This window comes from Natator depressus, chromosome 11 (genome assembly GCF_965152275.1).
Source record: "Natator depressus isolate rNatDep1 chromosome 11, rNatDep2.hap1, whole genome shotgun sequence".
NCBI classification, from domain to species: Eukaryota; Metazoa; Chordata; order Testudines; family Cheloniidae; genus Natator; species Natator depressus.
In genome coordinates, this window is record NC_134244.1 from 39,806,807 (window position 1) to 39,819,091 (window position 12,285).

Below are 12,285 nucleotides of genomic sequence, written 5' to 3' on the forward strand. Positions count from 1 at the left end.
GGCATTGCAAATAAAAGGATGTTTAGGAATTTTAATGTAATAGTTTTTTTTAATCAAACTGACATTTGACTTTTTAGCACCTTTCTGTAAACAAAAATATGAATAACTTAAAATCCTATGTAAAAATTATTAAAATATATGGATATGAAAATGTTTTTTTAATTTGAAAAATATTTGGGGGTTTTTTTCATAAATGTTTTAACAGATAAGAATGAACTTTAGGAAAATCCAACCTTTTTTTCCCTCCCCCCCAGCTGCCCCTCATGAGCTTACAGAAGAGGAAAAACAGCAAATTTTACACTCTGAAGAGTTTTTAAGTTTCTTTGACCATTCTACAAGGATCGTAGAAAGAGCTCTTTCTGAGCAGATTAACATTTTCTTTGACTACAGTGGAAGAGATCTGGAAGACAAAGAAGGGTAATGTGGGAGTATTGAGTGCTTTACTGTGTTTACTATATTTGTAACTGAAAACGTGATCTTGGATTAGTACCCTCCATTTGTCTGTCTTTACAGAGAGATTCAAGCAGGCGCTAAACTGTCCTTAAACAGACAGTTTTTTGATGAACGCTGGTCAAAGCATCGTGTTGTTAGTTGTTTGGACTGGTCATCTCAGGTAAAAAAAATATTTACTTTGAGTCACCTTTGCAGATACCTCAAGTTTTGTGCACTCAACTTTTATTTGAACCATACATTCAGTGGTTTACATATAGTTCTTAGAATAGCTCTGACACATTCTGCTGTTTACATACTGTAATTGGATGTGATTGTGTTTATATATTTTGAAAGAGGTAACAGAAGTTAACTCAATGTTCTTTTAAATGCAATCTATAAATAGAACAGAAAATGCCCAAGGCATAAAGATACAGTATTAGCTCCAAGAAACTAGCCTCACCTAAAATATTTTTAAATGAATACAATTTATAATACATAAGTAACGAACACAATATTATCTTGTATTTTAACACTATTTTTGAATAAACCCTTGTAATTATACTTACTATGGTAATTAGCTAATCCAATATTTTCTGTTTACGGGGCTGACTTATCCATGGGTTAAACTTAGTTTTGCCAGTATAAATCAAGATTCTAGGACTGACTGGACCATAAGGCAGTTGTTTATTTTGAACATTTTTTTCCATTAATTTCTCTATAACTAGTATCCAGAATTGCTTGTAGCCTCCTACAACAATAATGAAGATGCCCCTCATGAGCCTGATGGGGTGGCTCTTGTGTGGAATATGAAATACAAGAAAACTACCCCGGAGTATGTCTTTCACTGCCAGGTATGATGTGAGTTCCTGTCTCACCAGGCTCAAGATTTTATGTTGATTAATTTGGACAAGTGCCTTATTTATACTTGTCAACATGATGATTTCATTGGGTTGGCATGTACTTTAACCACATGTATTTGCAAACAGATGTTGATGGCTGAAGACTTCATCAGTTTGAAAAGATTCCTCTGTTTAAATATTCTGAATGTCAGAAATTTTGCATGTCTGAAAATCTGTTTCTTAATCTCATTTATTAAAAGAAAAACTGACATTTATGCCTTCAGTACGAGGGGCTTTTCAGGAACAATGATGCAGAATGTACAACTAGACCGTAGCCCACTGAATAAAGTGTACATAGCCTGAGGAATTGGAAAAAAATAGATAAGTAAAAACACATGCTTCAAGTATAAAACAGATGCAGGTTTTAAAATGGATTACTGAAAGGTAAAAATGTGCAAACCTTTTCTGTTTGACCAAACCTACAATAACCATTTATTTTCAAAATGTCATAATTCTGAAAAATCACTTAGTTGAATTAAAACTAGTTTGTAATCTGATGCTGTCAGATTACTGTCAAGGCATAGATTGCAAAGGTAATTATATTATGATTTCATACTATAGTGACAAAACAGTTTTCTGCTCTCCTTGAAAAATGACCACAGAATGTGTCTTATTGCTGGATTCTATTTCTGTTACATTTGATTTGTATCTTTCCTAGAAGTTAGTAGTATGCATATGAGGAGAGTGTGATTTTTATTTGTATTTAGTAAAAGTTGAGACCAGAAGAATATCAAGGTTTTTAAATAACCATTCAACTCATGTAGTTGTGAACCTTCGTGTGTTTGGACAAAGGAGCAGAAGATAGGAAAAGCAATATCAAATGTAATTGAGGAAACAGCTCACTACCAGTAATTAGTCAGATTTTCTATCCTTAAATTCTGGATTTTAGTCTTAAAACAAAACTTTTCCGTGTGTGTGTGTGTCCTTTGCAGTCAGCAGTGATGTCGGCTACATTTGCAAAATTTCATCCAAATCTGGTGGTTGGTGGCACATATTCAGGCCAAATTGTGCTATGGGATAATCGCAGCAATAAAAGAACCCCAGTGCAGAGAACTCCACTTTCAGCTGCTGCTCACACGGTAGGGGGTGAAATGAGAACTACTCACTGTTGAGCCGTTAACCCCTTGGGGTGGGAGAGGGTTTCCCCTGGATGAACAGTGATGATGTTTTAATAGTTATGTCTGGGTTTAACAATAGTAGCACTGAAGAATTGTCTTTGTCATGCAGCTGTCAGTTTTAAAGGAGCCTATCTCAACACCATGCATTACGTAAATGCTAAAAGGCTAAATAAGTTTTCATATCTTTCAAATAGTATTGTTAAGTCAACTTAAACTGTTGTATGAAGTATTAAAATTTGTATTTCACACTTGTGTTAAGTGAATGTCATTGAATTTGTTATTATGGAAACTGTTTCTGAAAAGAATTTTGTAATCTCTCTTCAGCACCCTGTATACTGTGTAAATGTGGTTGGGACCCAAAATGCTCATAATTTGATTAGCATCTCAACTGATGGAAAGATATGCTCATGGAGTCTGGACATGCTTTCCCAACCGCAGGTAGAGTAAACTTGGGAAAGTATGTAATAGAGAGCTATAGATGAGGCTATTACTTACCACTTACCTCTTTTTAGCTCAGATAGTCTGTACCTTACTAAATACTTAGGATTTTAATATTAATTTCACCTGTTTGCTTTACCTATTTCATAAGACTTTGTAAAGTAGTGTTCTGCATTTTTTGACAATATGCAGACATTCCCTGCTTGAGTAGTTGTATCGTAATTCTGTAAGATAAATTCCTTTTTTACTGTAGTACATTAAGTGTCATAATAATTTTTGGATTCTTCAGTACTGATGCTAAAGTTTGGATTCATGAATAAGAGAGAGATTTCCAAATGTAGAAAACGGCTGGAATAAGAACGGCTTGTGGACTAACTAGTACTAGGAAACTTACATGATTTCTGGTAGAAGTTAAGATGGCAAGTTTGAAAAATAAGTTCCTGCTACTTTTTTCTACAGGATAGTATGGAGTTGATTCATAAGCAATCCAAGGCTGTAGCTGTCACGTGCATGTCCTTTCCTGTTGGAGATGTCAACAACTTTGTTGTTGGAAGTGAGGAAGGCTCTGTGTACACAGCATGCCGCCATGGCAGGTGAATAGACATTCAAATTATTCTTTTGTTTTAAATAGTAAAGCTTATCAGGATTTTCCCCTTAATATAGAAAGATTTTGTTGAGCAAGCTTAATTAGCGTTCATAGCAGAGCTTCGTGTTTATATAAAAAGGTAATATCTTTTTAAAAATATGAAATATTAAATCAGACTTTTAAAGTTCAAGAAAAGGATCCACCATTGCTACTGTTGGATCTTTATCTTGGCTAGGAATACTTTTAATTATGAAAAGGAAGATGAACTAGTAGACTTCAGTTCTATTCATTTGAATTGTAGCAGAACATCCCAAACTTTGTATCAGTTCCCCAGATAATTGTACAGTAAAATCACACACAAATCTTAAATTGGCTAGCATTTCTCCTGCTGTTCAATCTGCTTTGAAATTGTCTGGCTGTATCCTATCAATTGCTTTCTTAAATAAAATTGAGTGTCCAGTTTTCATCTCAAATACACATCACTCTCACAGCACAGCTCTTTGGTTTAAAACTAGCCAAAATTGTCTCTCTTTTGTAACATCCTTTTTCCCTCCTCTCCACTTTATCAGTTCTGATATGAGATTATTGGGGATGTATTGTCACTGGGACTAAAGTCTGCCCCAGCTACTTATGTGCAACTCCTGTTTAAGGCAATTTAAGGAATTTCGTATCCATATTTGAGGACTGAATTTTGTTATCTGATCCAAATATTTAGCTATTGCTTGAAGAGGTACCTAGTCAAATCTGGATGGGATAGCCTTGCCCAATGTTACTGTTTTCTATGGTATTATGTCTACACTTAAATATAACAGAATAGGGTTTTGGAAAAGAGAGGCTAATACACAGGATCATATTCAAACCCACATTTCACTTCCCCTCTGCAGGCCAAATCTATTTGGGTTCCACTGAAACCCACTCCCAGTTTATTTAAAACACGTATTCCTTGTTGCCTCTGTGTGAAATATAGTTTCAAAGGAAATTAACCTACATAATGTATTTTAAAACAGCAAAGCGGGAATCAGTGAGATGTTTGAAGGACACCAAGGACCAATCACAGGTATCCATTGCCATGCCGCAGTTGGACCTGTAGACTTCTCTCATCTTTTTGTCACCTCATCATTTGACTGGACAGTAAAGCTTTGGACAACTAAGGTATCTAAAACAGAGGTGTCTAACAATTTAGACTTGACACAAGGTGGTGCTATAATGTAAGCTTTAGTTAACCAAATTGTTGTCAAAGGCTTTAGGGAAGCTTGTTAAGTTGATTGGGTGAATGGTAACATCAGATGAGTTAATTTATGTAGCTTAGTTCTCTTTTAATAACCTGCAAGTAGCATCACCAAGATTACTGTAACTTATTATCACCTAAATGAAATTTATATGTAAATCCTGGCTGTTTGTCTATTTCTGGTCCATTTTGCTCATCCTTTCAACTTTTGTAACTGGGTTGGGAAGACCAATGTAATTATTCAAGTTATGTTGTAATTCAGGTATATTATGTATTGTATAAAGTATATTATAATTATGGTAATTTAGATGTCCATTTCATGTCCTTGCATCTCCATAGTTCTCACTACAGCCCGCAATGCATTACCATCAACACTGTTTCTAATGAGCCTGAACAGAGGTGCCGTCAAGAGCCATGATACTCATGTCTTTTCCATCGCTTGCTTAGCAAGCTGCCTCTGCAACATTGTTGTCCCAGGGATCATGAAGCTGGACTAGGGTCAAAGTCAAGCTAGGGTCTCCCCAATAACAGTGCACAAGCCTACCCCTAGGCCATCAGGTCAGCTCAGGAGACTTTACCAGAATTCACTCATATTTAGGTTGTTATACCAGCCTCCTATTGAAACTATGTTGTAATAGCAGGCAGTAAACATGCTATATAATTCATCCAAACGGGGGGGGTTTGGTTTTTTTTCCCCATCCTGTGGTTATTTTTTGGCCTTTTTCTATGTAAGAGACAGTTTAAGAAATTCTTTAAGCACAGATAGTTAGTTTATTTTAGAATTGCTGCAATATGAACTGTACAAAAACTCAGTCTTTCACCTTCATTGCAAAAAGATTTTGCTTTCAGAATCCCAAATGTAAAGTATGGTGTAAAGTACTATATGGTGCTTTGTTTCAGAATAATAAGCCTCTCTACTCATTTGAAGACAACTCAGACTATGTTTATGATGTGATGTGGTCTCCCACTCACCCTGCCCTGTTTGCTTGTGTGGATGGAATGGGTAGGCTTGATCTGTGGAATCTCAACAGTGATACTGAGGTGAGGCACAATAACTTACCTACTTCAAATCTGACAAGAACTAAAAATCTTAGGCTTCTTCAGAAATGTGTGATTAGCAGTAGATGTGTGATTAGAGGGGAATAATTCAAGTCACCTCGTTTTTAGTGTCGGATGGTGGTAACTAAAATGTTGTCCTCCCAGTATAAAAGGAATACAGAATCTCTATCTATATAGCATGCTATACTTGTGTGGCTTTTTCCACATAGCATACAAGGGCTAACCCCCCCCCCCCCCCCAATACTATGAATGAGTCACATAAGATCGCTATTATGCTGTTAGTTGCTCTAGTAGATTCACTGGCTCACATTCAAATGTAGCTGTTAATTTTTCTAGCATGAAAAAAAAAACCCCCACGATCATTAATCACCTGGTAGGGTGACATACACTTATTTTCAGACATAAGAATGGCCATACTGGGTCAGACCAATGGTCCATCTAGCCCAGTATCCTGTCTTCCGACATTGGTCAATGCCAGGTGTGTCAGAGGGAATGAACAGAACAGGTAATTATCAAGTGATCCATCCCCTGTTGCCCATTCCCAGCTTCTGACAAACCGAGGTTAGGGACACCATCCCTGCCCATCCTGGCTAATAGCCATTGATGGATCTATCCTCCATGAATTTATCTAGTTCTTTTTTGAAACCTGTTATAGTCTTGGCCTTCACATCCTCCTCTGGCAAGGAGTTCCACAGGCTGACTGTGTGTTGTGTGAAGAAATACTTCCTTTTGTTTGTTTTTAAACCTGCTGCCTATTCATTTCATTTGGTGACCTCTAGTTCTTGTGTTGTTAAGAGGAAATAACACTTCCTTATTTACAGCACAGCTTTGCAAACAGTAAGGTTCTGTAAAGGATTGTAGTCAGTACCTATCCCGAAGCCCACGTATACTTGCCTATATTACATAGAGCCTTAAATACCAAAGGGCTTTGTACCTCAAAATGCACCTGATCCTCACTGTACTAGCAGAGGCTACTGAGGTCATTCCTAAATGCAGGTCTTCCAAGTAGCAATGAAATTGATTGTCACTAAACAAATAATCTGTTGTGTTATGTGTTTTAAGAAGAATTTAGGGGGGGGAAATTGTCCTAGGATTATTTTTTTTGGCAAATTTCAAATCCATACCTATTGTCCTGTAACATAAACTGTATTTATACCAGATATGTTCCTAATGATTTAGGGACTGTTTGTATTAATGTTATGAGGCAATTTTTTCTCTCTAAATGAGGATTGCTTAAAATAGGCTCTCTCATGACCGTTTCTGCATATGTATATCTCATGAATGCTACAAACTCAGGATTTATTTTAAGAACTGAGGTAGCTTTTGGGAGGAAAGAGGAGTAGGAAAGAGTAACTGGGGTAAGACTTGTAAGCTCCCATCTCTCCCAATTCCCTTTCCCAATGTATTGGACCATTGGGGAAAATACTTGTCAGATCAGTGTTGAAGATTTGTTTCACCTTTTAAAATCTCCTTTTTCTCAAGGGGGAACAGTTGGCTAGAACACATTTCCGTATGATTTTTATGCTGCTAGTTTTAACTGTGTTCTAAATGGATATAGGTGCCAACTGCAAGCATTACTGTGGAGGGTAATCCTGCTCTTAATCGTGTGAGATGGACACATTCTGGGCGAGAGATTGCTGTAGGTGATTCAGAAGGACAAATAGTTATATATGACGTGGGAGAGGTAGGTAACTTTTGAGTTTGCTACTTTGTGTTACATGGATTTAAAGCTTCTTTCTGAATTTACTCTGTCACCTAACTTTTTGACTTTCAACTTTCCTTCAAAACATTTTTGCCAGGAATAAATGGTAATTCAAGATAAAGTTTCTAGTCCTCTTGCTTTCAGCATTAATTATGATTTTTAAATGTTTCAATCTCAGTTCAACTTCATACAATATTTTAGCATTTTAAAGAAACTTTGATGTGTTGTAGTTCTGCAACAAAGAAAAATGGTCAGTATTAAGCTGTTGAAATAAAGAGATCTAACAATTTAAATTTATACTGTAGTAGAAATTGCATATAGAGGAGATTAGTAGTGGGTGTGGACAAGATTTCACCTCCTTGATCACTACTCTGAATGCATGCCAGGTTGGTTATGAACAAAATGTACCATCCAATGGCCATTTGAACTGTAAAGTGAGAAGTAGTTGCCTCACGTCAGTTCCCACTGAGCAGCTGTCAGTCTCTCTAAAACAATTAGAATTGGTATATATATTTCAAGGATTGTTGGACAAGGATAAAAGAACTACTTTCTCACCTGTGGAGGTGGTCTCTCCAGACTGAGGTACATGGGCCAAGCTTATTACTACCACTGCCCTATTTGTTCTGTGCTTAAACGCAGGACTTCAATGCCAAAAAGTCAGACAGCACCCTTATCAAGCACTGAATTTATTAGTTTTTTAAAGTTTACTAAGGCTTTGTCTACACTGGCACTTCATTGGAAAAACTTTTGTCATTTAGGGGTGTTAATAAAAAAAACCAAACCCCTCACCCCCGAACGACAAAAGTTTTACTGACAAAAAGCGCAGTGTGAACAGTGCTTTGCCTGCAGGACTCTCCTGCTGACAGAGCTGCTGGTGGAGTGGAGAGGAAGAGCTCTCTCCTGCTGACAAACAGCAGCTACACTGTGCGCCTTTTAGCAGCACGGCTGTAGCAGCACAGCCGTGTGGCTAAAAGCTGCGTAGTTTAGCCATAGCCACAGTTACCACCATTTGTTGGGCAATGCATATCAGCTGTATTTGCTAGTAAGATTATTGGAAAACTTTTAATGAATAAGGTAAGCTGTTAGCATAATTCATAAATGTGGTGTTTAGACCAGGTGTAAAAATGAGCTAAATTACATTGTGTTCTTACAGTATTATTTACACCCATTGATATTTCTCTATAGCAAATTGCTGTTCCGCGCAATGATGAATGGACACGTTTTGGTCGAACACTAGCAGAAATTAATGCAAACAGAGCTGATGCAGAGGAGGAAGCTGCAACCCGCATACCTGCGTAAATCTTTCAAAATGAGTTATAGTAGTGGATTTGGGAATGACTTGTGTACGTTTTCAGAGTAATAGCATGCTTCATTCTAACTGGTAACCTGAGGAGAAATATGTGGAATAAACTGTGGATTTTGAAAATGTATAAAGGTCACTGAAAATTAAGTCTTGCAATGTCACTTTTTTATACATAATTACAAGCACGTTATTCTTGAATTTGTTTAATTTTTAATACAGCTGCCCTGACTTTGCAAGAAATGTTTTGCTGAAACACTAACCCAGATGTATATTATCTGTAACGCTATTGAATTTTTCAAACAGTATGTAACTATTTCTGAAAGATAAACAAGTTCCATTTCTCAATCAGAACTTCCTGTATTATACTAGCTAACTTTCATTAGGTAGTTAATCTCTGAAGGATTGTTAATATTAGGATATTAGAACTGTCCACGGAAGTGCATGCATCTGTTCAAAGTAAACCTTCATCCAGTTTCTTTCTTGCTCTTTTTTTGATTTAATAAGCAAGCAAGGCTAGGGTAGTAAGTTATGTATATGAATAAAATATTTAGTCTATAAAACTTTATTTGGTCACTGAACCTGACTTTGTAAAATAATACATATTTAGTACTAGGTCTTTGTTAAAAGGTGAGATTTCTTTATAAATAAAGGTTATGCAAGCTTTTAGCACCAGCCCAGCCCCCCCAGTCTCTCATTAGTAGTAACATCTTTGCTCAGATGTACAAAATCATTAGGAACCACTTCTTTATAGTCAAATAAATCAGTGTAAGATTCTTTCCTGTTCCTCCCGAGACAATTCAAAGAACCAAGAGGTTACCAACTCCTGTCATAGAAGATTGCTATCCCCGTCATACTGTAAGAGCCAGGTGCTGGTGTCCTTGTTGCCACAGCCCGTACGTAGAAGTATATGGTATTAAAACATTCTGTGTGACTAACTTAATGTGTGCAAAGAATGTAGAAATGAGTCCTTATTCAATGTTTTGGCTAGAGATTTCCAGGATTAGCAGGATGACTTCTGGAGGATGTTGAAAAGCCTATTGTAATCTGCAAGATGAAAAAATGACTAATAGAGTAGATGAAATTACTTAAAAAAACCTCACCTCATGTTATAGGTAATAAAATTGCCAAGCAACTAGAAAAAAAAGAGAAACATGCTCCATTTGTGCCAAGTTCATGTGAGGCAGTAAAGGGGCTTTTGTAGAGATGTGGATCTAGCTTAGCCTATCCCCTGCCCCATCCCACCCTGAAAAAAAAAACAAAAAAACAACCTAGTTTGTGTCACAAGAATAAGATCTCTTAAGCTCTTGTTTGCTCCAGCTCAGTCTGTTTCCCCAGGTCAACATTAGGGTGCCAGAACCTTCTTTGCTACCCTACTTTCAGAGACCGTTTGACCCCAACTTTTCAAACTAGAACTGCCTACAAAGGCTCTCCATATTATCACAGGTGCTTCTCCTCTCAAGGATTTGCCAGTTTAATGCAGCAGTATCGCCCATCTGCTTTTATATTATTTTTCCTCTATCAGTTACTCCACTCTGTCCCCTCCCTTGCTTTGGCAGCAAGAGAGATGCTTTGCCCTTTGTGTAGAGAAGACAGTGCCTCTCCATTCTTGAACCAAGATTCTGATTAATATGTCTGCTCCAGTAAAGCCTTTTGTCTTATCAAGACCAAAGTCACTCCTTCATACTTCCTGTGAGAGTATTGACAGTGATTTAAAAAACATTTATGAATTCTATTCCTGCTTAACTATCTCTGTGCTCTCTGTACAGAAAAGGCCCTAATTGAACATCAAGGAGTGTGCCTGACTCCTCCATTAAGAACATTTGTTTCTCAGGTTTTTCACTCTGCAAGATAGCTTCTGTGTAGCTGAATGATGCTGCACAGGACTCCTCAAGACTATCTGCTTAGAATAGTGCTCCCCAAATGCTTCCTCAGAGCCATCTTGGAGGGAAAGGAAACTTTTAGCTTATCTTCTCCCCTGCCCAAACTTGAGCCCATTTGTTTGGCAAGTGACAAAAATGGGCTCTCTAGAAATGTTAGGTCAGTGCTTCTAGAAGAAAAGTCTCAGTCTTGTACTCTGAGGCCTAGGTCCTATTTCCATTATTTTCCCTCTTTTTTACAACCATGGCAGAAGCAATGCTTAAGTTCTGTGAGCCTGAGGACTACAATCTAGCCCAAGGCGAATCCCACTCATGCTGGGAGAAGGCGTACCTATCCATCATGCATGTAAGGGAAGGGGCTCTTAACATTTAAAGAGTAATGGAGACTTACTCCTTCTGACTAAATAAGGTAGTAGCCCAAAGCTATTTCAAAAATGTAGGTGTAGACAGTATTCCCTACCATTCTCTAAACGTAGCCTCTTCCCATCCACCCCCAAAAAAATAGCCGCAGGAGAGAAAAGAATGCAGGCAGAAGTCCAGCAGCAGAGTAGGCTACCAGTTTATTGCATTGAATGCAGCATGTATGATTAACTGCCTTGTAGGCAGGTGGCGTGTCAGGTGCTTATGGCCCTCACAGACTGAGTACAGGTTCTTGAGACTAAAGTGGCTGAACTGAAGGAGCTAAGAGACAAAGATACATAGATGAGACTTTCTGGGACATAGAACAATCCTCCTCCACATCTGACAGTCTCGGTGCTGTTGAGACTGTCATCCTCCTCAAGAGGAGAGAAATGATCCCATAGTTAGGACCCTCCTTCCAGATTATGTCAGTCATTGTGTCCTTTCGTACTGAGGATACCTCTCCAGGGAAGGGAATCCTGGTTATTAGGAAGAGACAGGTAATAGCAATGTAGGATTCAATCATTAGAAATATAGATAGCTGGGTTTGTGATATCCAGGAGAACTGCATGGTGAATTGCCTGCCATGTGCAAAGGTGGCAGATCTCTTGAGACATCTAGGCAGATTTATATGTAGTGGTGGGGAAGAGCCAGTGTACATGGTACAGTGACCTACAGAAAGGCAGGAGAAGTGTCCTGGAGGCCAAATTCAGGCTGCCAGATAAGAGATTAGGACCTCCATGGTAGCATTCTCTGAAATGCTTCCAGTTCCATGTGCAGGCCCAGTTAGGCAGAACTGCAGGGTCTCACTGCATGGATAAAACTATAGCGTTTGGAGGAGGGATTTAGGTTTATTAGGACCTGGGGAACCATTTGGGAAAGGAGGAGCCTTTACAGAAGGTTAGACTCCACCTGAACAAAAATGGAATCAGATTGCTAACCTGTAAAATTAAAAAAAAATTGTAGAGGAGTTTTTAAACTAAAGGCTGGAGGAAAGCTCACAGGTGCAGGGGAGGATCTATTAATGGGGATTTGCTACATCAGGGGTGAGCAAACTACAGCCCAGGTGCTACATCCGGCCCTTCAGACATTTTAATCTGGCCCTCGAGCTCCCACCAGGGAGTGGGGTCTGGGGCTTGCCACGGTCCACATGTGGTGCAGCTCCCGGAAGCAGTGCTATGTCCCAACTCCAGTTCCTACGTGTAGGGCAAGCCACTGGATGATAAACATGCTAAAGAAGCACT

General features: G+C 38.2%; 1 protein-coding gene and 1 long non-coding RNA gene across 6 annotated transcripts in view; one reads left to right on the forward strand and one right to left on the reverse strand.

Moving 5' to 3' along the window:
* Window positions 1–9,474, forward strand: part of DYNC1I2 (dynein cytoplasmic 1 intermediate chain 2) — a 43,209-nt gene extending 33,735 nt beyond the window's left edge. Inside the window, exons 8-17 of one of the 5 annotated variants that reach the window (XM_074967578.1) lie at window positions 255–417; window positions 514–613; window positions 1,158–1,283; window positions 2,264–2,410; window positions 2,774–2,887; window positions 3,347–3,480; window positions 4,481–4,625; window positions 5,602–5,742; window positions 7,319–7,444; window positions 8,648–9,474. In XM_074967578.1, coding sequence (XP_074823679.1) covers window positions 255–417; window positions 514–613; window positions 1,158–1,283; window positions 2,264–2,410; window positions 2,774–2,887; window positions 3,347–3,480; window positions 4,481–4,625; window positions 5,602–5,742; window positions 7,319–7,444; window positions 8,648–8,761 — 1,310 coding nt within the window. In that variant the 3' untranslated portion in view covers window positions 8,762–9,474. The remainder of the gene's footprint in view (window positions 1–254; window positions 418–513; window positions 614–1,157; window positions 1,284–2,263; window positions 2,411–2,773; window positions 2,888–3,346; window positions 3,481–4,480; window positions 4,626–5,601; window positions 5,743–7,318; window positions 7,445–8,647) is intronic. The other 4 variants (XM_074967577.1, XM_074967581.1, XM_074967580.1 and 1 more) reach the window with 4 other exon arrangements.
* LOC141995971 (uncharacterized) overlaps window positions 1–12,285 on the reverse strand; it is a 31,605-nt gene that overhangs the window by 11,045 nt on the left and 8,275 nt on the right. The gene's annotated exons all lie outside the window — the stretch shown is intronic.